The sequence below is a fragment of the Dipodomys merriami genome, unplaced genomic scaffold (genome assembly GCF_024711535.1).
Source record: "Dipodomys merriami isolate MVZ:Mamm:240054 unplaced genomic scaffold, mDipMer1.0.p SCAF_160, whole genome shotgun sequence".
Classification (NCBI taxonomy): domain Eukaryota; kingdom Metazoa; phylum Chordata; class Mammalia; order Rodentia; family Heteromyidae; genus Dipodomys; species Dipodomys merriami.
Genome location: NW_027202938.1, coordinates 340,353 through 363,868, shown reverse-complemented (window position 1 = coordinate 363,868; position 23,516 = coordinate 340,353). Strand labels below are relative to the sequence as shown.

The following is a 23,516-nucleotide window of genomic DNA, read 5'->3' as shown; positions in this document are numbered from 1 at the left end:
GCAGGGTTAACGTTCACTGTTGGGGTTTAATGCTTCTAACTCTCTTGTATTAAGTGCTTTCCACTCTCCAGTGCTTGGAGAGTAGAAGGCTGTGTAGGAGGAAAAAGAGCTGCTGCTGCTCAGCCTAAGAACCATTTGAACAAGAAAAGCCAGAGACAGGGACTCTCAAAATATTAAGTACCGGGAATGTGGCTTTTTCTTAAATATCTTGGTGTTTTGTGCATGGTTGATGAGTCCCTTGTCCCCTTACTGTAGAATAAAGGGAAAGATGCATTCTTACACTCCAGAAGGATTTTGCAGAGTCATACATAAATGATCAAATGGGTTAATTCCACTTCTTATTATTGAATAATTCTTAAATAGGCTTTGTTTTCCCATTACTGCATGCGGCTAGTATCTGCCTTGTGTGTAGTCCCATCTGTCTCCTCACCTCACAGGAAAATTTTATGGTTTGTGTTTGGTGGGCGCATCATAGGAGTTTCTCCATTTATGTAGTAACTACATTCCAGTACATTTTGTTTGCAAAGCAAATCATATTTTAAATAGGAAAGATCATTTGTATACCAGTGAAGCCTAGGCTTACCTCTCTCATAGTGTATATAAATACTCTTGCCATAAATAGGAAAGATCAGAAAAGTGATGGCTGTTTTAATGTTGTTGTTTATTAATATGTTAGACCATAAGAAAAAAGTAACATGCCATATCTATCATGGCCCAGCACCTCCACAGATTCTATGAATTATGGGGTGGAACAAGAATGAGATGCTGGGGCCTCATCCTTGAAATCAGGGCCTTCATTAGTTATGAATGTGAAAGTGGGTTCTGTGGAACCCAAGGGTGCTTCCCTACAGATTTTACATGCACACCTCTTACCCACATTCTTGCATAAACTAGTTTGTATTCTGTGGTACAGGAGGTAACTCTGGTAAAGAGATTCTATGTGCTGCCTAACATTTCTGTTCCTCCCTTCGAAAACGCAGAAAAAATAGTAAAACTTCTCTAACATTCTCATAACAATTCAGAGTTGTTATGAGAATTTATTGGTCTCATCCCACCTAAAAATATATTTATTTTTTCACTACTTTGTAAAAAAAAAAGTGCTACAAATTTAGCAGCTTAAAACAATATCAATTTATTAGCTCATACTTTTGTGGGCTATGAGTTCAGGCGAGGCATAGCTGGGTTCTTTGTTCAGCAAGGCAGAAGTCAAGGTTTCGGTGATTGTGTTTACATGTGGAAGACTGACTAGGGAAGAATTTATTTCCAGTTTCATTTAGGCTCAACCAAACTTACATCCCCTTAACTTATACCGCATTTCCCTGCTGTTTTCCAGCTCTAAGTGATTTTCAGCTCCATTCTCAGCTCATCCTCTCCATCCTGGGAACCACTGGTTGTCTGGCTGATGGCCCCTCTATCTATAAAACCTACTGTGGAGAACACCTCTCATGCTCAATGCTGTCCACCTCTCACACTTTGAATCTGCATCTTCAGAAACGGATGTCCCTTTCACGAGCTCAACTTGAACAGATCAGCCCACCTAAAATAATCTATTTCTTAAAGTTAGCTGTGGAATATTACATAGCCTTGCCATGGGGGTGACTATATGATTCACAAATCCCAGGAAACATATAGAATATGTTCACTAGGAGCAGGAAGAATAAGCTACAACTTAGAATTTTGCCTTCCACAACACTGTCTTGACAAGGCAACATTTTCATTCTTTTCCTGCAGCTGACAGGGGAAAAAAAGGATTTTTTTTTCCTACCTGGGCAGAGCCCTGCATTCCCCCTTTTTTTTCAATAGCTGTGCTAGGTCACTGGCTGGACCCAACAGCAATGTCACATGTTCTGCCCTTGGGTTATTACATCTCCACAGTGTCAGCCCAGCTGGGCCTCACGATCTTGGCGAGTACTTGTGTTTTAAAGAGTGGCCAGCACAGGTCTGCTTTCTTTTCAATTTTCTCAGCTTCCACAGCCCCTCAGGCTGTCCCTACAAGGAAGCACTGCCTGTACTCACCCCTGGGCTATCAGGACCAATTGACCCTGTCTCATGTCCCATTGTAAAAAATTTAAACATGCTAAAACATCTGGAAATTTGGGTAGCAGATTCTGTGGCCCAACTCCCATCGTCACTAGAATGGCATTCAGCTATCTCTAAATGTCAGCTGTCACATGGTGACAAGCTTTCAAGGGATTCACTTTCTCCATTGATAATATAACAATTACAATCGTACCTCAGGTCCATTCTTGTGGATATTTCCAATTTTACAAGGGTAAAAAAAGCTTCCTGAATGAACCTTCTACACTGAGCCAGCTAATTTCCGATGGGCTTCTATCACATATTATCCTTTCCTCATGCCCCTGCTGTTCAATGAAAAGGATGTTTACTCAAGCACCTGCAAGTTTTTGCCTAGCTCCTGGAGAAGTGTATAAAACTGTAGTTGATCTATAGTTCAGCTTTAAATTCTTTCATCTGTGCTCACCGCAGTGCCTTGTGTTTGGATTCTAGGTTTTTAGTCCAATTCTCTTTCTTGTTGCTGTATTATTGTGATAATTGCCTAGGTATAGGAGAAACCAGGAATGATAGGATAGTGAATGGCAGGAAGTGTGCCAACTCAGAGTATCAGTGGACCTGGCTCTGCCTGTCATTCTTTGAGGCCTGAACTGAGCCCTGGGCTATCAGGAACAGGGATGGAGAGTTATGCATCAGGGCTGTCACTTTTAGGTTGGTTCCTAAGCAAAAGCACTTACTCTGATGAAATAACAGTTAAATTTGTTATCAGCTTCCCCTTTCTTTATCTCTATCCCTCTTCTGCCTGCAAGTAAAGAAGCTGTATGAAAAGAAAGAAAGAATACTGCCAGTGACTTTTTTAAAATCATATTGCTACAACTCTTGTATACATCTAAAATCTTCTCAGAAGACAGGTGCTGGTGGCTCATACCTGTAATCCTAGCTGCTCAGGAGGCTGAGATCTGAGGATCACGGTTCAAAGCCAGCCTGGGAAAGTCTGTGAGACTCTCATCTCTAGGTAACTACCAGAAAACTGGAAGTGGCTCTGTGGCTCAAGTGGTAGAGCGCTAGCCTTGAGCTGAAGAGCACAGAGACAGCACCCAGACCCAGAGTTCAAGCCCCACAACTGACCAAAAAAGAAAAAAAAGTAAAATCTTCTCACAAGTCCTATAACAGTGGAACTTGAGTGTTGGATTAGTATATGGGGAAATATGACCATTGTCTTTGTTTAATGTACATCTAGAAGACCAGACTGAGGAAGTATGTTTCCAATCAGATGTATCTTGGTTCAAATAGCATGTTGCCTGCAGTAGCCAAGAAATTTAGTCTGCTATGTCAACTTCAGTGGGTCACTAGAGAGCTCTGTGAAAGATCTGAGGACACATCATAGCAACATGAACTTCTGTAGTCACTTGATCATGTCTGCTCTGCTCATGGGAACAAGGTGTGGTGATCCTTGAATTCTGTAGGGTAACTCTTCCCAGTTGTCCCATATTGTTGGCATATTTGAAAAGATCCACAGGATGAAGGAAATTTTACTTGCATTATATTTGCATAGTAGAAATAAGGCCCCTCACTTGACAAAAAGGATTCAAGAATAAGATTACAAGCCTCACACAGACACCTTGACCATTAATTGGCACAGGATCCAGTTGACCAAAGTGATCCTTGCCTAGTGATTTCTAGACAAGACAGTGTACACAGGACTGTAGCTATGAGTTAATGGTATGTGATGGTATTACTAATCAGAGCATTTCTAGGATCCCGCTTTCAGAATGGCATTGTTCAATGACCCAGTAAGTAAGTGTGTTAGTGCATTCTGTGTTCTGTATCAGACATAAAGGCCACGGTGTATGCTATGTGGAAGGAGGATGTTTTCATTTTAGCTTGAATGCCTCTCATGCAAGGATCCCAGTGACATTGACTTCAACTCATGGCATATTCTGACTCAGGAAAATGGTTAGTCTGACTGGCCCAAATGGGAGTAAGAACACAAGTGCTTCTACAAATATTTTCATTGTGAATAACTTTTAATGACTTAAGCCTGCCCTTACTTGCTTATTTCTGCTTTTTCATATGTGTCAATAAAGAAAAAAATAAGATGCCCCTCAAAAGATGAATTGATCAAGAAAATGTGGGGTGTATGTGTGTGTATGTATGTGTGTGTGTGTATATATATATGTATATATATATGAATATGTATATATATATGAATTCTATGCCTCCATCAGAAAGAATGATACCACCCCATTTGTTAGGAAATGGAAAGACTTGAGAAAAATTATATTAAGTGAAGTAAGCCAGGCCCAAAGAAACATAGGTCCCATGGTTTCCCTTATTTGCAATAATTAGTATATGTCTAGGACAAGCAGAAAAGGTCAAAGCTATGTACATATGAACATATAAGATGATGCTAAGCAAAATGAACACCAAGATAGAGACACAGTGGTTTTATCTTTTTGCTGTTGTATTTAATGTACTTACAATGTACCATATGATTTTTCTTGTTTCCTTTGCATGTTCTTCCCTATGGTATAGCCCCTGTATTTGATTCCAGGGCCCTGAAACTTGTTTATACATTTTTCTAATTTGGGGAAGGGAAGGGAAATAACAAAATGCTGAAATAAGGATATAGGTTGACCCATTGTAACAATAAGATGTACAAGACACTATGTTGAAAATGAACTTTACAACTTGGGGGGGGCAGGAAGGAGATGGGGAGGTGGGGAGGGAAGGGATGGTAGGGGAAAAACAAAGGAGGAGGTAACAATGCTCAATAGGAAATGTACTCATTACCTTACTTACGTAACTGTAACCCCTCTGTACAGTATTTTTACAATAAAAAGAGAAAAAAAGAATAAGCAAGTTCTTTGTTGAAATATTACTTAGCTCAAATTTTCATGTACATGAAATACTATTCCTTTTATAAATAGGATTATTTTCTCCAAAATTATTTTGACTGTTTATTTGCTTATTCACAGGCAAACATTTATTGAACACTACAGTGTGCCCAGCACTATCTGGGCACTTGGGGTACAGCTGTAAAGCAGAAACCAAAAAGATATTCTCTGCTTTGGGGAAAACTTTAATTATTTTTTCCTATCAATTATTGTCTTTTCTTTCCTATCCAAGATTGTCTTTTCTTAGTTTGCTTAGACATGGGGTTCCTATTTTCTTCAAGGAGACCTTTTTTTTTGGTCTTGGGGCTTGAAATCTGGGCCTGGGCACTTTCCCTGAGCTCTTCAGCTCAAGGCGAGTGCTCTACCACTTTGAGCCACAGTGCTACTTCCAGTTTTTTGGTGATTAATTGGAGATAAGAGTCTCTTGGACTTTCCTGCCGGGGCTGGCTTTGAACCACTGGCATGAGCCACCGGCACCAGGCTTTTCAAGGATTTTGATGTAAGGTTTGTTTTGTTGGAATTAAAAAAGATGGTGTGTAATGAAAGTTCTTATTGGTTTTTAAATTCTGTTTCTCTATCCAGAGGACAAATTTCTAGAGAGAAATCAGCATACCTTTTCTCCCAAGGAAAGCATTCTAAGTTACATGTTAATTACACATACTACTAAAAATAGCTGTTAGACTGTTTCAAACATACAGTTACAAATTCTTTTCACTGTGGAAATCAAGATTTTTTTTTAAACCTTGACATTGTTAATATTTGGAGTTAGGTAATTATTTGTTGTGGAGGGGAGAGGGAAGTTGTGTGCATTGTACGGTATTTAGCAATGCCCGTGGTAGAGAATACTGGGTGCTAATATCACTCCACCCTGCCCTGAGTCTCCAAACATTGCCTGCTGTGTTCCTGGCTTGGAAGACAGTAAACAGGTTATCCCTAGTTGCAAACTGTTGGCATGAATGTTGATTCTGTCATTCTTACAGCAAGTCAGCGACATCCCTAAAAATTTGTTTTAAAAATGAAACAGTTGAGATTAGTTTTCTGTCTGGCCTTGATAAAAGCTCAGCACAACTTTCCTCCATGAAAGAGTTATGTAAAATGAGAAAGGTATTTATCAGTCTCATGAAGCACCATCAAAAACAAGTGATGAATTGCCATCAATAAATCATGCTTGGAGATATTGTGCATTTCTTGTTGGAAACTTGTTAAAATTATTCACTTAGCGTCAGTTCGAAAGTATGTTGGACACAGAATACTGTAGGTTAATCTCAAATGATTTACAAGGAAATGTGTTCCAGATTTGGTGATCTCAGCTCAAGCAATAAGCAAACTTGCAAACATTCCCATTCTCAAGAACTGACATTCAAGTCAATGGAATTATATAGTGTGAAAGGGCTGTAGAGCGTTGGATCCTGCTTCTGCATCCGAGTCCGGCCCAATAGCAGTGCTCAGCCAGTGCCACTAGGAGTCTTGCTGTCCCATGTGGCAGTTCCCACACTGGTTTGCAAGATCGAATAGGAAAACTGGTGTTTTCATTCCCTTCACTGTCTCCAGTTTCTTCCTGTTCTGTGTCATCTCTGCCTTCCCTAATGAGTATGTGCTGTTATACATGATGTCATGTGTTTCTCATTTGATTCTTTGGTCCCAAGTGGACTGCTCTTCAGAGTTTTGGCAGTTATATCCACTGCAAGTTCTACTTACCTCCCTGTCACTGTCAGCTTGCAGTCCAACTTGAGGCCGTTTAACCACTCACTGTATACTTCTGAATCTAACTCACTTCTCACATGTCAGTGGACTTGAACGTGCAGAACACACTGCTGATAGTAGTCACTGGGAGAAGGGTTGGCCTTGGAACAGAGAGAGAAACATAACAGGCCTAGAAATATAGCTGTAAGGAAAATAGGCAGGCCCCTGCTTTCCTGAAACCTGCAGTCCACTGGGTGATGGGACAAGTGGAAAAACCATCTTGTAATATGGCACAAAAGGTGCCATAAAAAGAAATGAGAATGTGGAGCTATGGCTCAAGTGGTAGAGCCCTAGCCTTGAGCAAAAGAAGCTCAGTGACGATGCCCAGACCCTGAATTCAAGTCCTAGGACCAGCACCAAAAAAAATTAAAGGAGAAATGAGGGTGCCATGGGAACCTTTAGGAAAAGCACTATCACCTCTTGGAGAGGGCTGGGATCAGAGAAGGCTTTGCAGGAGAAATGATGTCTTAACTGTGTCACAAGGGCTTCATTGCATATGCAGTCATAAATTTCAATGCATAGCCTACAAAATGAAAATTGAGGGAAGGGTTGGGGTTGAGAGGGATGAGGGAGAATGGTGAAACTACTTTGTTGAATGGCGACTCCTTCGTGCAGCTACGTAAAGATTATAATATTTGTTAAAAAGAATGGGGAGAAAGTGTTAATATCCCAAAGCCTAAAGTTGAGTAGGGAGGAAATGAAATCTTTGAAGAACTGTAAAGCTGGGCATTTTTGAATAGTAAGGGTGTGAGAGAAGAAGAGAAAAGGAGCACATAAGGATCTGTCAGCATCAGTATTCAGGCTTGAGCAACTGGGTCTTTTGGAGGTTTACTGACATGAGGAGTTCACAAAAAGTAGGCTGGAGAAGGGTAGGATAACAGGGACTCAAGTTTTTAATCCACCACTAGCTCTGGAAAACAGGAAACATTTTTAAATGATTTTGAAAGATATCAAAGGCTAATAGAAATGTGAACGGTTAAATTAGCAGCTTTAAATGATTTTGTCATGATAACCTGCAAATATACTTGAACCTCTTAGATTCTGCTGATTTTATTTTCCATTCAATAGCTACTTCTTAGTTTTAACACTTGCCATAATGTTGTGCATGAAGATCGCTACCCATTCACAAAGACTGAGGAGTTGTTTAGTTGTTCTCTCTGGCATTTGCAACACTCTTGGGCCCTCTACAGATTTTCCCTGCCATGATGGAAGTTTTTACTCTACTATTTCACAAATTCATTGTATAGCACATATATTATTTTGGTGAATGACCAAAGGGAAACATAGTAAGAATTATTGGCAAGTGTGTGGCATTTGGGGCAGTCTTAGGCAAGTGTATGATGCAGATTTTAGGGGGTGCAGGCCTCATTAAAGGAAACCTGCTGGGCGCCAGTGGCTCATGTCTGTAATCCTAGCTACTTAGGAGGCTGAGATCTGAGGATCTCGGTTCAAAGCCAGCCTGGGCAGGAAAGTCCATGAAACTCTTATCTCCAATAAACCACCAGAAAACCAGAAGTGGCGCTATAGCTCAAGTGGTAGAGTGCTAGCCTTGAGCTGAAGAGCTGAGGGACCACGCTCAAGCCCAGAGTTCAAGCCCCACGACCGACAAAAAAAAAAAAAAAAAAAAAAAAAAGGAAACCTGCTTCATCAGAAGCATGGTTTTCTGTGATGCTGCCATCATCCAGAGCATATGCAGAACTAATGTGATTGTCAGCCAAGAGAGTTGAGATTCCTCCTATAATCAGCCCCAATCCCTGCTTTCTTCATGTCCCTCTCAGCCTGAAATAGTTGGATAAATAATTTCTCTTTAGTGACAAAGCATCCTAGCAACTGTGGAATATCCAAATTCATATGCCTCTTTTTTTCCCTGCAGGAATTTAGATAATGGGCTGTGTGCAATGTAAGGATAAAGAAGCAACAAAACTGACAGAGGAGAGGGATGGCAGCCTGAACCAGAGCTCCGGGTACCGCTATGGCACAGACCCCACTCCTCAGCCCTACCCCAGCTTCGGTGTGACCTCCATCCCAAACTACAACAACTTCCATGCAGCCGGGGGCCAAGGACTCACTGTCTTTGGGGGTGTGAACTCTTCCTCTCACACTGGGACCTTGCGTACAAGAGGAGGAACAGGTGAGCCCCACTCACTGTCAGTCAGGAGAGGCGAGTATGTTCTGCTCAGCTCCCTTTGACTGGAGCATCAACATTGAAATTTCCAGTTAATTTCTACCTATCCTCTACCAGATCAAGAGCCATTAAAACCTGATGTACAGATCTGAATGCCTAACTCCTACTCCAGGTCAGAGGTTTGCAAGGTTAGTGAGCTATGTATGACATTTACCAGGCCAGGGGTGCTCAACTTTGGCTGGCTATCCCAGAGTAGCTAAGGTAACTCTTTCAAAACTCAGAAGCCAGAAACCCATCCCAGACTTTTTGAATCAGAAGCTCCAGGACTAGACCTAGAATTCTCTACATATCATGGCACTCCCCAACTACTTCTGCCTCTTCTACGGTTTTATCTTCTCTTTCATTGTCCTCAGCCTGCCTACGCTTCCTGGCTGGTGGCTCATTTGGCAAAATTATGTTTTGACCACTCATCATCAATTCTCTCTCTGAGTTTTCCATTACCTTCCACATGACTAAAATTTTCAGCCCTCAGGTTGTTCCATTTTCTTTTTTTTAAACTCTGTTTATTGTGTGTGTTTCAAAATTGAGTCTATGTGTCCATAAGAGACCATATTCAGTCTCATCTTCTCTCTCTGTTTCTCTCTCCCCCCATCCCCCTTTCCCTGTTTTCCATACTACCAGTCCTATCTTACTGCCATGTGTATTTGCTGACTTAGCTAATACTTAGTAAAATATCTGGCATATGTTCTCAGGCATATGTTTTCTGATATATTTGTAAGTTATCTCATGCATCCTTAGGCTTCCAACTCCTTCCCCAGTATGTGAACCATGGTAACTAGATAATTTGAAATTATTTTTTCCGAAATTGCTTTATTACAAAACTTTCAAAGAATGTAGCATCTCTCAGCTGGGAGCAGATGTCTAATGTCTTACATCAAATGTCATTGTGCTCTTTACCCAGAGAGTTAACATTAGCAGGGCTTTTTCCTCTCTAACTGATATATATGTGTGTGTGTATGTATAGCAGTGTTCAGAATCTTTGGAGATTGTCTCCTTCCCTTTCATTAGTATATCACACTCTGCCCAGTGAAGAAAAAACAGCAATGCTCACTCTGTATTGTGGTCACTTTAGCTTTCCCCTTAATCCAGGCCTTGTATGATACACTTATTCAGGTCTCCTACCTTCCTGGATGGTACCTGGAAATGAAGAATGAAAGAAAGATGAATGCAGGCAGTCTAAGTCTTGCTCTTGAGGATACAGAAAAAAAGCCAGAAGTATACTGAGTGTGCATATGCACATACACACATACACACACACACACACATACACAAAGGCATACACATAGGTATGTGAATGTGTGCACATCTCCATTTTAAGAAGCATGCATGCTTTGCAGCCCTGACTCTTTAATTCTGCTGCACAGGCACCATTCTTGTTCATTCATTCATGAAGCTGGATATGAATCCCTGAGTGTGCCGGTATCATTCATTAATGTCACTGGAGTGAGTTACTTGCCTTAAGCATGTGGGTGTGTGTGTACTTCAGTCAGGGACAACTTTAGTTGAAGAGGCCATGCAATCCCTTATGAAATTTGAAAGCTAAAAGACAGTACCTCCAGATGTTGTCAGAGTTTCCTACCATATATTATTTTGTTTAATTGTGTTCACGTGTCCTTTCTTACAACATTGCTCTCAGTCCTTTACAGCTAGGTCCCTTATGTTTGCATTTCTCTGCAACCTTTGATTTTCTCCTCAGTCCCTAGAACATAACAACCTTCTGTGAGAACTTATCAGCTGATGCAGAGAGAGTAGGCGAGTCGGTCTTCACATGCCTTGACTTCCACAAGGTTGACTTGGCTTGCTGCTGTAAATTAGGTTAGAAGGGAATCTGCTGATGGAGTATTTATAAGAATCAGGGCTGGCATAGATGTATTCATATTATCTGTTTTAAGCTAACCTTTCAACAAAATCTTTAAGTGTTAGCTGTACTACAACAAGTCCCACCTGGGATAGGGATAGAACATAGTCCCTGCCCCTTTGTGGACACATCTGCTCCCTGCCTGCATGGCACAGCAGCTTTGTAAAGCGTAGACTGCTCACTGATTTGCCACATCAGGTTCTTGGAAGTATATTGAGATCAAAATAAGAAGCCAGGTTTCCAAGACATGAAACATTTTCATTCTCAATTCCTATCTAACAGACTACAAAAAAACTTAACAGCTATAAAAACAAAGATGAATTATATTCAGCTACTTAAAGATAATAAAGCTGGGCATCAGTGGCTCACACCTGTAATCCTAGCTACTCAGGAGGCTGAGATCTGAGGATCACAGTTCAAAGTCAGCCCAGGCAGGAAAGTCTCTGAGACTTTTACCTCCAATTAACCAGTAGAAAACCAGAAGTGGCACTGTGGCTCAAGTGGTAGGATGCTCACCTTGAGCTGAGGAGCTCAGGGATAGTGCCCAGCCCCAGAGTTCAAGCTCCTCGACTGACAATATTAATAATAATAATAATAATAATAATAATAATAATAATGAAGGATGAAAAATGACACCCCCAAAAAAACCCAAACATGTATTTTATTATCTCATATTTCTTGCCTGTGTTTCCTGAAAAAACAAAATGCTTAAATAAGGATACAGGTTGATCCATTGTAACAATGTGATGTACAAAACAAAACACTATGATGAAAATGAACTTTACAAGTTTGGCAGCGGGGAGGGGGTAGTAATAGTTGTGGTGGTGAGAAGGAAGGGATGGTGGTAGGGGAAAAACAAAGGAGGAATCAACAATGCTCAATAGGAAATATACTCATTACCTTGTTCATGTAACTGTAACTCCTCTGTACAACATTTTTACAATAAAAAACGTACAAAACAAAAGAATCCAGGAATAGCTTAGTTGAATATTGTCTCAGGATCCCTCACAGGCTACAGCCAAGGTTGTTGACCAGGATATAGTTATCTCGCATTTCAACAGGGAATGAAGTTTAGGTGGTGGTATTGACAGGATTCAGTTCCTCACTGGTTGTGGATCAGTTCATTGTCATGTGTGTCTTGCCAACATGGCATCTTGCTTCACCAGCTTGTCCAAGCTGACATGACAATAGAAAGTCTGCTAGGAAGACAGAAACCACCATCCTATAAAACCTATTCACCTAAGAAATAGCTGTCAGCTTTGTGCATTTTGTTAGTTAGAAGCAAGTCCATTAAGTTCAGCCTAGATTCGAGGGAAGGGGATTGCAAAAGGGCATGAATACCAGAGACAAGAGTCATTGAGAGCGTTCTTGGAATTCTGCCTGTGATAACGAGCAAGTCCTGGGATAAATGGGACTCTGGACATTTTGTTGTTATTAGCAAACTTCTGCAACATGAGAATGACTTCTTTGAGGAACCAGATGAGCAGACATAGGATGAATGAGAAGATGGGTGAGCATTGCAATACAGTTAGTTGAAGGAAGAGGAGAACAGGCAGAGAGCAGAAAGTATTATTAGAAAGGAGATCGAGCAGCTGCAAACTGCAACAGCAAAAACCCGGCATCTTCCAGTTGAGCATCACGGAGTCTCCTCTAATTTTCCCCAAGCCACAGAAGACATTTCCTGTTACATTCTATATCACCAGGAAAAAGAGTGGTCCATTTTACCCAGAACTTAATGTGAGCTCTCAAGGGGAAGAGAATGTGTGTGGGATTAAAAGAGGTCAGGATTTGCAGCAGCTCGTACACAAAAAAATGCCTCTTGGTCAATGTACCCCCTTCTACCATTCTCCCCATTTTTTTAAACCCCACCATTCCCTCAGTTACCTGGTTCCATTTTCACATATGCACCACTTGTCTCTTCCCTAGTCTTCATCCAGAGATATACAAGGAGGCATCCTTCAACTCCAGGTTTTGTTAGATCAGATAATGCTTCCCTTCCAAAAACCAAGGCCTGAGTCCAGCCCCCTGCTCTGATGTTCCCACATAATTATACATCACACCATGTTATTAGTGCTTAGTAAACCTAGATCTTGAGGTGAGAATTTTGAAGATTTAATTTCTTGGAATTAATTTCCACTGGTATAATCATCTCTCTGCTTGTTTTGTCAGGGGTGACACTGTTTGTGGCTCTTTATGACTACGAAGCTCGGACAGAAGATGACCTAAGTTTTCACAAAGGAGAAAAATTCCAAATATTGAACAGCTCGTAAGTTTGGGAGGGAAAAGGAAAGCATGCATGTCTTTTACATTGGGCAAGGGTTCTTGTGTGCAGCCTGAGCCTTGTCAGACATCTGAAATGCTAAATGAACACTTGCTAAACTCAACAGCCCTTCAATTTGAGAGAAAAGCTGATGATGCTTTGCACTCCTGGCTGGCACTGTGCATATGCACCAAGGGGTCTTTATTGAGGATGCAGTAGTAGCAGAATCCCTGGTTTGGGGCTTTAGTTTCAAGGTGGCAAGTTAAGTTCATGTGGCAAGTTTCAAGGCATCAGCCTCACCTCCCACCTCCCCCAGCATCTTCACAAATGTGCACTTCTCAAATGATAGGCACAGGGCCTGGCTGCCCACGTTAATGTGCTCACTGCCTGGAGACTTTCTTCACATCTGATATTGCACTGGTTGAGCTGTCACTTCAGGCCAGCAACATGTTCCTTCTGTTTTCACAACTGCTAAGCATTCCAAGGGGTGACGCCTGTAAGGTGTCTCCCTGTGATTAAAATTCGGGAGTGACTCCGTCTATGTGAGAGAAAGGAGAAGTGATTTCACCCCCTCATGCATGACTACAATGCATGCATTTAAAACAGTCTCACTAGGAACAGCAATTAAACAGGGGGCGAAGAGATTTAATAGTGCCAATCACTCACTCTTCTATCTTTAATTCCTCCATAAGCAGTAGTGGACATGGGTCAAGTTTCTCCTTGGACTGAGACAGTGTGCAGTGGATGAGGGCCCTCCAGAGAAGTCCCGGCTCCACACCCCATTCCCCCCAAAAAGGGTAGTGTTCCACATCAGTATGCAAGAATTTCAGGAGTCCTCTTGGGTGCTTCCTTGTGGTTGGGAAAGAATGTCACCTGCGGCTGAGGGACATATCAGAGGGTTCTCCCATCCACCAGTCTGGATTTCCTAGTAATGGGAGGACTGGAAGTCTGGCTCTTCAGCATTACCAGATATGAGCTAGTGCATACCATACCACATATCCCAGGAAAGGGGAGGGTCTGGCAACCCCTGGGACTTTCCCTGGGGTGCCCATATCAGTACCTTACACTAATAACGTACCACATTCCAATAGCAAGACCTGAGAGCCCCATGGGAGGCTAGTACCTCTCTTCTAGAGGTCAGCAGACATTGTCAACATAGCCCTACTTTTATGTGTTTTTTTAATTAGTATTATCATCATTGCTAACACGTGAGGTTGGATGTTTTGTTTGTTTGTTTGTTTTTTTAGTTAATTGAAATCCATGCAGTAAAATGCATGTAACTACTGCAGGTATGGCAGTGTTTGTACAGTGGTGTGGATTTATGTACTGCATTGCAGTTTCACACTTGAAAATGGTTAAAAATGATACGTTTTATGTTACATGTATCTCACCATAGTATTTTTAGAGATATAGCCAGCACTTAGGTCAAGTACATTACCTGCTTCTCCCCTGCAGGAGACCTCCTGAAGCCACAAGAGGATTTTTTAAATAGTAACCAGCTGTCATTTTTGAAGGCTTCTTATGTGTCAGCCATGTGCTAACACAATTGCTCTCATTTATTCTGTCACAACAACTGTTGTGATCTTGACATCTGAGGAGCTGGAGGCCTAGGTTAGAGAACTGCCCCCCAGCACAGAGCTAGCAGGTGGCAGAGCCCAGGGGTCGGCATCTTGAATACTGTGTCAGGTGTGACTTTGGAAAGGGCCCTCTACCCCAACCAGAGGCAACTGAACCATCAAGTGACACAGTTTCGAAAATTGGCTGGGCAGTTGGGGAGGAGGGAAGTTGGCTTTGATCTCTTCTGATTTATGATTCCTTATTTGTTCGTTTGATTCTTAATGAATGCTCTTGTCAGAGTCTGTCAACTTTGAATTCTGCGGATCCTCCCCCAGGTTATACAATATTCCCCAAATGGCAAGGTTGATTGTATATTGGAAACTGTGTGTAAATTCTAAAAGACAAGAACCATGAGGGGCAGGAGAAGTACCATACACAACAATTCTGGGAGTCTCCCACAATTAAAATAGATGTGTGCCTCACTTGGAGGCCACTCACAAAGTCAATCCCTGCCAAAGACATGGCTTCTTCCTGAGTTGATCTGGAAAGGATCTTCAATGTCATCAAAGTGAATTCTAGATAAACACTTAAGAGGAGGATACAGTCTATCTGTATTTTGTGATCTGCATGTATGGCCCATGAGGTGTACAGGGGCCTGAAAGCCTTTGACCCTGGGCTCTTAGAAAAAAAATTAGAAAACTGGTTGTCCCCTTAATGTTCTTCCTTTTTTCCAATGGCATTCCTCATCCTATGGGCCATTTAAATGCCCCTTTTCAAAGTCATAGGAAAAAAAATAAGATTTGTGTAACAAATACAATATCCTGAAGTCAAGGGTAATAACAAGGAAGAGAAAATGGTGAAGGAAAAACAAAGCACTAACACAGAAGCAGATGGCATGTGGCTGTTCCCCTCCCCCAGCCTCCCCAGCCTCTGGCTGTCTGCAGCAAAGGGGAGAGGGGTGAGGCTGCCTCCTCCCCACCTCCTAGTGTGTGCTCCCACCCCCCCACTCCCACCCACCCCCACCCCCCACTCCCACCCACCCCCACCCGGTCCCCAAAAAGAGGCTAAAACTGGAGGCCACAGGATTTTTGTTTAAAGTGCTACAATCCCCATTGAATGCAAGTTTATTCTTGTACCCAAAGCAGAGAAGCTGCTACCCAGGCCAAGTGGAGGAGTTTCGATGACCTGTTGTTTGTGCTCAGAATAGCGTAGCAAAACATTACACTTGAGCCCATTTACCCAGTTTTTGTATTCCATACATAGTGAGTCACCATTTCAAAATGGTGATTCTTTAAAATGCTGTTGTTTTTATACACTTGGAGGAGTGATCAGTAGCTAGAGTACCTGTTTAAAGTTCCTGGTTTTGACTTCATCCAAGTATTTGGTAAAGTTGTTACAGATATAGTTCTCTGTGAAAGGGTAGTAATCAAGTTTAGAAGTTATTCAGTATGTATTATTAAAAGAATCCTCCATGGCTGGGCTGATCATGGCTGACAGCAATTGGAAAAAACCAGTTGTTGGTTCTACACAGGCTTCAAGCTTCCTGGGCTACCAGCAGCTAGAACCACAAGTCCTGCAAAGGGATTTGGGAATTGGAGATAAACTCTTTTTTTTTCCTTTTTTTGGGTCCGGTCATGGGGCCTGAACTCTGGGCCTGGGCACTGTCCCTCAGCTCTTCAGCTCAAGGCTAGCACTCTACCACTTGAGCCACAGCGGCACTTCCGGCTTTTTTTTCCTTTTTGCTTATGTGGTGCTGAGGAATCGAACCCAGGGCCTCAGGCATGCAAGGCAAGTGCTCTACCACTAAGCCACCTTCCTAGCCCCAGAGATACTCTTTTAGTAAGTGTTTAAATTAGAGGAGCAGGGACTATTTAAAAAACTTAGAAGCCATTCTCAGCCCAGTGCCAGGAGTTAATCAGAATTAAGAATATCTCACCATGGGGCTGGGAAGGTGGCTCAGTGGTAGAGCGCTTGCCTTGCATGCATGAGGCCCTGGGTTCGATTCCTCAGCACCAGATAAGCAAAAAGAAAATAGCTGGAAGTGGCACTGTGGCTCAAATGGTAGAGCGCTAGCCTTGAGCTGAAGAGCTGAGGGACAGCGCCCAGGCCCAGAGTTCAGGCCCCACGACCAGAACCTCCCCCACCAAAAAAAGAATATCTCACCAAGGGTGAATTCATGAGATATTTGAACTATACAGCCTTAATAATACTAATTACCCATGATAATCATGTAAAAAAGCAAAAGGTAGTATATTAGAGATCCTATCCTCCTTGATTAGTGTGATTTATAGTGTGTACTATTTATTTGTAAGTGAATTGGTGCTTGAAATGCATTTAAAATAAATGCAACTACGTCTAATGTTTTAAGCCCACCAGGTTTTCTGGTACAGAAAATTAATACATTGTTTATCACTTCATGTCTCCTTTGATAGAGAAAGTGACCCTGAGTGGCCTAGAAAAATATCAAGGATAGCAACTCTTGTGAGATTACGAGGTCACATAAGAAAACCATAACTCTTGATACCTGACTTTAGAACATGCTGGTTAGTTGGACACTTATCTGGTAAAGTGTTTAGGTGCCTAGATAAAAATTAGGCAGTTAATGATGAATCTGAATTAACATTATTTCATTAATGCTAGCTCACCTTAATAAGACTCAGCTTGTCCCAATTTGTAGCATACTCCATTGGCTTCCTGCCCCTGTTGACATTCCCACATATCCTGAAATTGATGCTAGCCTTTCTTTTTCTTAATTTAATTCAATTAGAACTAACTTGATGAAGGTTACCGTGCATTTAAAAAAAAATAATGAGCCTTTCTACAAGCATTTAATTTTTTCCTCACCATTTTGGAACATTTCCCAGGTTGGGAGATTGGAGGGATGATAGCTATTGGTTTTGAATGATGAAATGTCTCCCTCTAGTGGAGCTTCAGAGCAGTAACCAGTTGTCATTATTAAAGTGAAGATAACATCTTCAAAAAATATTTTCTAAGTGATACTTAAACCTACATGTATTGCTTTGAGGGGTGGGCATAGAAATAGGACCAGTATAAACTATTGAAATGTTAATTTTTTTCTCCTGTGGTGCTGGAGATAGAATCCAGAGCCTTGTGCATGCTAGGCAAGCACTGTTGCCATTTACCTACAGTACCAGCCCCTAACATTTTTAGCTTTATGAGTTGCACTTGCAGACCAGAATGACCTGGACTGAAGAGTAGCTTTATGTAGATTCCTCACGCTTAGTAATCATCTAGCTCATAAAGTTGGTGGTGAGTTCTCTGATATTTTGTGTAGATAGAGAGTTCTCTGATATTTTTGTAGATAGACAGACAGACAGATAGACAGACAGACAGACAGACAGACAGACAGACAGACAGACAGACAGACAGACAGACAGACAGACAGATAGATAGATAGATAGATAGATAGATAGATAGATAGATAGATAGATAGATAGATAGATAGATAGATAGATTAGATAGATAGATAGATTTTTTCATATGTACAAACATTTTAACAAATATCTCAATATGAACTGAATTTATGATTAAGGACTTCTAAGGTATGAAGACTGTCTCTTCCTGTGATGATATCAGTTAATAAGATTAAAAAAGAAGACACCAGGAAACTAATTAAAATATAAGTTTTAAAGACTTTTGCTAGCTCCTTGGTTTTCTGAACCATATAATCATTTATGCCAGCAAACATGTTCACAGTATTATACCCATAATGACCACTTATATCACCATTTATGACTTTATGTAGTCTTTCTCAGTCAGATAGTTGATCTTTAGAGAACCCAATGGAAAGCTTGGGTACAATATAGAGGCTGGTTAGTCTCTGTCTAATTTAGTCAGCCTGGAGAGGATCTTTACCCAGCCCAAACCCAAGACACTTTTCTTTCCTGGCCAAGAGCTTTGATACAGAGCTAAGCCAAAAAAATGATTTTTTTAAACCATTCACTAAATTTTCTCTTGCTGCCTCCAAGTACCAAAAAAAAAAAAAAAAAAGGAAAGAGACCTGTGGTGGTCAGAGTTGAGAGGCCTGATAGACGAAGCACAATCATGTTCTCTTGCTCTTCACACTCCTGTCTACAGGTTGGTGGAGGGACACACAGCCCAAATCACACCCACAGTCCACATACATGGCTTCCACTTCATTGCTGCTCTTCATTACACACAGGCCTGTGTAAACCTAGGCACATGAACTGCTTACTCAGTGGGTTTGAGATAAGAATAGTGTGATAAGCTCCCCTTTCACATCCTCTGTGAAATCCTCAGAATGAGACTACACCGTGGCATGGAACAAAATGGTCTGACTGCAAACTTTTCTGAGTTGTGCTTCCTTTGCTTGTGTGTCCACCCAGTTGTGGCTTCCCTTCTTCCCTCTCCTGTCTATTGAAATCTGTTGGCCTGAAAATACCTGAGGAAGATCTGTCCTACTGCAGTCTTGATCATTGTACCTGCAGAAAGTATGTCTCTATGTTCTTGAAATCAAGCAAGCCAGATAGTCAGAGCATGCACCTATTCCAGCTGGACCTTTCCAGACTATTTACAGTTTTTCTAAAGTAAGCAGAGCCTGGTCCCTCCCACCTTATGCAGCTTTGCCTCCTACCAAGACAAACACCTCCCAGGACAACCCTCCAACAGGCAGAGCCCTCCAGTCTGATTTCACCAGGAACACCAGAGAGCTTACTGGACTCAACTCATGGCTGAGTGAGATTGTAAACCATTTGACCTTCATGGGGCATTATATTGGAACTTAGAAGGAAAGAGTAAAGCTGAAGAAATTGGTAACACGAGGACAAGTGACAATGTTAGACTTGTTGCACGGTGTTTAGCTGCAGATATGTTCATGTCTTTTTCTCTTTTCTTTCCAGGGAAGGAGATTGGTGGGAGGCTCGCTCTTTGACAACTGGAGAGACAGGCTACATTCCCAGCAATTATGTGGCTCCAGTTGACTCAATCCAAGCAGAAGAGTATGTTTTGTTTTGTTTTGCCATTTTCACTTAACCACTTGCTTTTAAAAGTTATTTGCCACAATAAAATGCCTCTGACGTGGTGCAGGAGGAAGAAGAAATTCACTGGACTATTAGGGATTGAGGGAATATGGTGCATCTCAGGGTTTATGCCCTGGTTTTTGTCATAGCAATATAATACTTGTATTATTATTCACTTTAATATTTTTCTTTAAGCTTGTCCACCTTTTTAGCGTGTAATTATTTGGAGACTGTATCAATACCCAAATAACTTGTACCCTATATACCCAAATGCCCAATATACTCTATATATACCCTATATACCCAAGTACTCAAATATATCAGTACCCTATAACTTGCTATAGATTAAAAAATAATGAAAATATGATGAAATTCTAGCTACAGTGTATATTATTGACATCCCAAAATTGGCCTAAAGTCTACTTCCTGGGGGTAGAAAAGCAAATAATTACTGAAGATTAAACTCAGATTTTTCTTTTCAATCTAATCAGAAATATTAATAGAGTACTGAAAACATAGCTTCTATGTTCCAGAGAAAAGAATATCATAAACAGTGAGTTTCACATCCTGGGAAATATTGCAGTTATGGCTTCCAAGTGATGCTCTTCTTTGTTTGGGGTCTCAGTTGTTTTCCTTGAAGTAAACAGTGACAGCAGTTAGTTAGCACAAATATTCCATCAGAGGCAGTTCAGGAAGATGGTCAGTAGGATGAAGGGGTCCTAGAAGAGGTAACGGTTGTTATTCTCCAGACTTGGAGATGAGCAGGTATTGCTTGTTCCAGCCCTCACTTCTGAGTGGTGATGAGAGAGTCGATGATTCGCAAACACGGGAACACTGCTTCCTCCCTGGCACCTTGGGAATGTGCCCCCACTGGAAAGGGAGAAAAGAAACATCAGTCACTGAGCCCAGCCTTTGGCTCTGATATTTAATTTTGTCGTGGATTTGTGTAAACACTGCAAGAAAGATTAGATTGGACACCCTAGCCAAATCCCAATTGGATCATTTTCTTATCATTAATTTCCTTGTATACCTTCTAAGAATATCTGTTTTGTTGCTCACTCTCTTCTAAGTTTTTTCTTAAATTTCTCTACCGTGTTTCATCATCAGTAAATAAATGTATTGAGTTTGTTTGTTTTTGGGGGGGGGGGTCTGGTCGTGGGGCCTGAACTCTGGGTCTGGGCGCTGTCCCTCAGCTCTTCAGCTCAAGGCTAGCGCTCTACCACTTGAGCCACAGTGCCACTTCCGGCTTTTTTTTTCTTTTTGCTTATGTGGTGCTGAGGAATCGAACCCAGGGCCTCAGGCATGCAAGGCAAGCGCTCTACCACTGAGCCACCTTCCCAGCCCCATGTATTGAGTTTTTATTTGCAAGTACTTTGTGTTCTTTCAAAATGAAAAGAACCAGGCCAGGTTGGTGGCTCACGCCTGTAATCCTAGCTACTCAGGAAGCTGAGATCTGAGGATCACAGTTCAAAGCCAGCCCAGGCAGGAAAGTCCATGAGACTCTAATCTCCAATAAGCCAATAGAAAACCAGAAATGGCACTGTGGCTCAAGTGATAGAGCGCTTGCCTTGAGCTGAAGAGTGCAGGGACAGTGCCCAAACCCTGAGTTCAAGCCCCATGACTGACCCAAAAAAAAAAAAAAAAAGAACCACCAAAATGTAGCATTATTTTGATTTAACTAGGAGCTTACTGGCTATATATTGAAGTTATATTTTATAATGGCCAGACTTTTTAATACTTTGTTTTTAAAAAATCAGGTATTTCTAAAGGGTATGGTGGCACATGCCTATAATTACAGAAGTTGATAGAGTCAAGAAGATAATGAATTCAAGACCAGCCTGAACTACATAGTATGAGTCTGTCTCAAAATAAATAAATAAAACATAAAATAATGCCTATTATTTTTACGTTATCTTAAAATACTATTTCAGAATAATCCATTGTCCTAACAAGTCCCATCCACCAGTTTTTCCCAGCATTTAATTAGATTATTGATACAAACCCAGAAAGAATGTCTTACAAATAATTGGTGTAATATTCTTTACACCAAGTAGATTAAGGATTGTTGCAGGTTTGAGTACTCTAAAATCATTGAGAAGTTAACATGGTGTATCTTTCCAACTTCAATATTCACAGAAGAGTATGACAGTGAACACATAATAGTTCTGTTCAAGCATAATGAACTGAAACTTCATTTTAAAATGGGATTCTTTCACCGTTCAATATTCTAAAAGTTGTTCGTACACATAGATTCTAGTGGAATGCTCCAGAATTCTCCCTTGTGTTTTTGGCACACCTGCTGCTCATTCAGCACCCAGCTGAAATGTGAACTAGCTGGCAGACATTGATGAGGCTGGAGAGTGCAGGGCAGGGGCTGGGGGAGGTAGAAAACAAGTAACAAAGATCTTGAGGTGACTTGAGGTGATACCTCCTGCATTGACACAGGAGTGTCATTCATTTGTTCTGACAAATGCTAAAAATGTCTATGCCATCAGTTCATTCTTAAGGGCATACGCAGTGACTGCACAAATCTCAACTATGTAGTAAGCAATCCCTGCAGCTGTGCTAAAGAGAAGCCGAGTGGCAGCTCTCAGTCCAGGTGCTGGATAAATGCCTTTCACTTGTCCAAGTCCTCACACCTGCTGGATAGGAAGAGAAAAGCAAAATAAGATGGAGGGGCAGCAGTCATCTCATATCAAGAGCAGACTTGGCAGTTCTTTCTGAGTTCCTGTTGATAGAACTTGAGTGAAAATGACATCCATCTTCAGTCTTCATCCATTCTCAGTGATTTTCTTTTTTAAAAAATTCTTGATTAATGATCTTTCTTTGTACTATAATTGTGCTTTGTTATTTCCCAGGGGTTGTAATTATGCTCAGAAATCAAGGGCCTTGTAGCTTGAGCGTGGGAATCATCTCCTAAATTTGCCATTTCAAAACAAGGTCTTAGTTTTCTCTTTCTGTGCACGCAGGTGGTAGTTTTAACACAAGCCATTTCCTGTCATCTTGGTGGGAAGAAAACAACCTACAATTCAAATCTGATTTGTTTTCCTGGAATGAAAGAGATGACGAAGGGTTAAAATCAAAAATAGATTGAAAGAAAACTGAATGAAGCTAGTAAAAAAAAAAAAAAAAAAAAAAAAAAAAAAAAAAAAAAAAAAACCTATAGGCAAAAACATCTACGCTGTTAAGTTCATAGATGATCATTATAAAGTATTTCCTTTCCTTTGATCTCGTTTAAAGATGGTACTTTGGAAAACTTGGCCGCAAAGATGCTGAACGACAGCTTTTGTCCTTTGGGAACCCAAGAGGTACCTTTCTTATCCGAGAGAGTGAAACCACCAAAGGTAAAATAACTTGTCATTTAAATCTGTGGATTAGTCAGTGGGGATGAAAGGCTTATCGCTAATGTACAAGGATTTTAAGTGCCACAGCTCCTCCCTGTGAGTAGAGTCCTATGTTCAGTTTTCCTCCAGGCTCTACAACTTGAGACAACTCAAAAAAATTTTTAAAAACCCAGAGGTTCAGAATGAAGGCTCCTCCTGAAGTGAGTGATGACAGCATTGATGAAAATCTTAGTTCCTTGGTGTCAGTCATTCCAGTTGTTTTGTTTTCCTTTTCTTTTTTAAATAAATAATTGGAGACTTTGCTTCTCTTTCTTTTTTAATTATTTAATACCTCATTAGAGCCAAGAAGAGATATATTGGAGGTGGTGCAGGGAAGAGCATTATATTCTAGCTTAATCTGTCAGACACTATAGTTACCTGCCCCTGTAGCAAGGACAGAGAATCTTTTTTCTCTAAAGGGCCATTTGGATGGTATAACATCATTCTCAGGCCATACAACATTATCAGTACAGGCAGATGGGCCATCATGTACCAAATGATTCTGAGGCCTTCCACAGACAGGCTGGACATTCGCTCCTCCTGCATGTGAAGTACAATGAAGTGAAACTTTGAAGCTGCCTCTCGAGGAATGACCCTTCCATTTCTTCTGTGTTCTGTAG

The 23,516-nt window shown here is 41.1% G+C and overlaps 1 protein-coding gene across 4 annotated transcripts in view; it reads left to right on the top strand.

Moving 5' to 3' along the window:
- Fyn (FYN proto-oncogene, Src family tyrosine kinase) overlaps positions 1–23,516 on the top strand; it is a 172,354-nt gene that overhangs the window by 108,291 nt on the left and 40,547 nt on the right. For all 4 annotated transcript variants that reach the window (XM_070024761.1, XM_070024763.1, XM_070024762.1 and 1 more), the window contains exons 2-5: positions 8,527–8,784; positions 12,866–12,962; positions 19,394–19,492; positions 22,754–22,857. In XM_070024761.1, coding sequence (XP_069880862.1) covers positions 8,538–8,784; positions 12,866–12,962; positions 19,394–19,492; positions 22,754–22,857 — 547 coding nt within the window. In that variant the 5' untranslated portion in view covers positions 8,527–8,537. The remainder of the gene's footprint in view (positions 1–8,526; positions 8,785–12,865; positions 12,963–19,393; positions 19,493–22,753; positions 22,858–23,516) is intronic.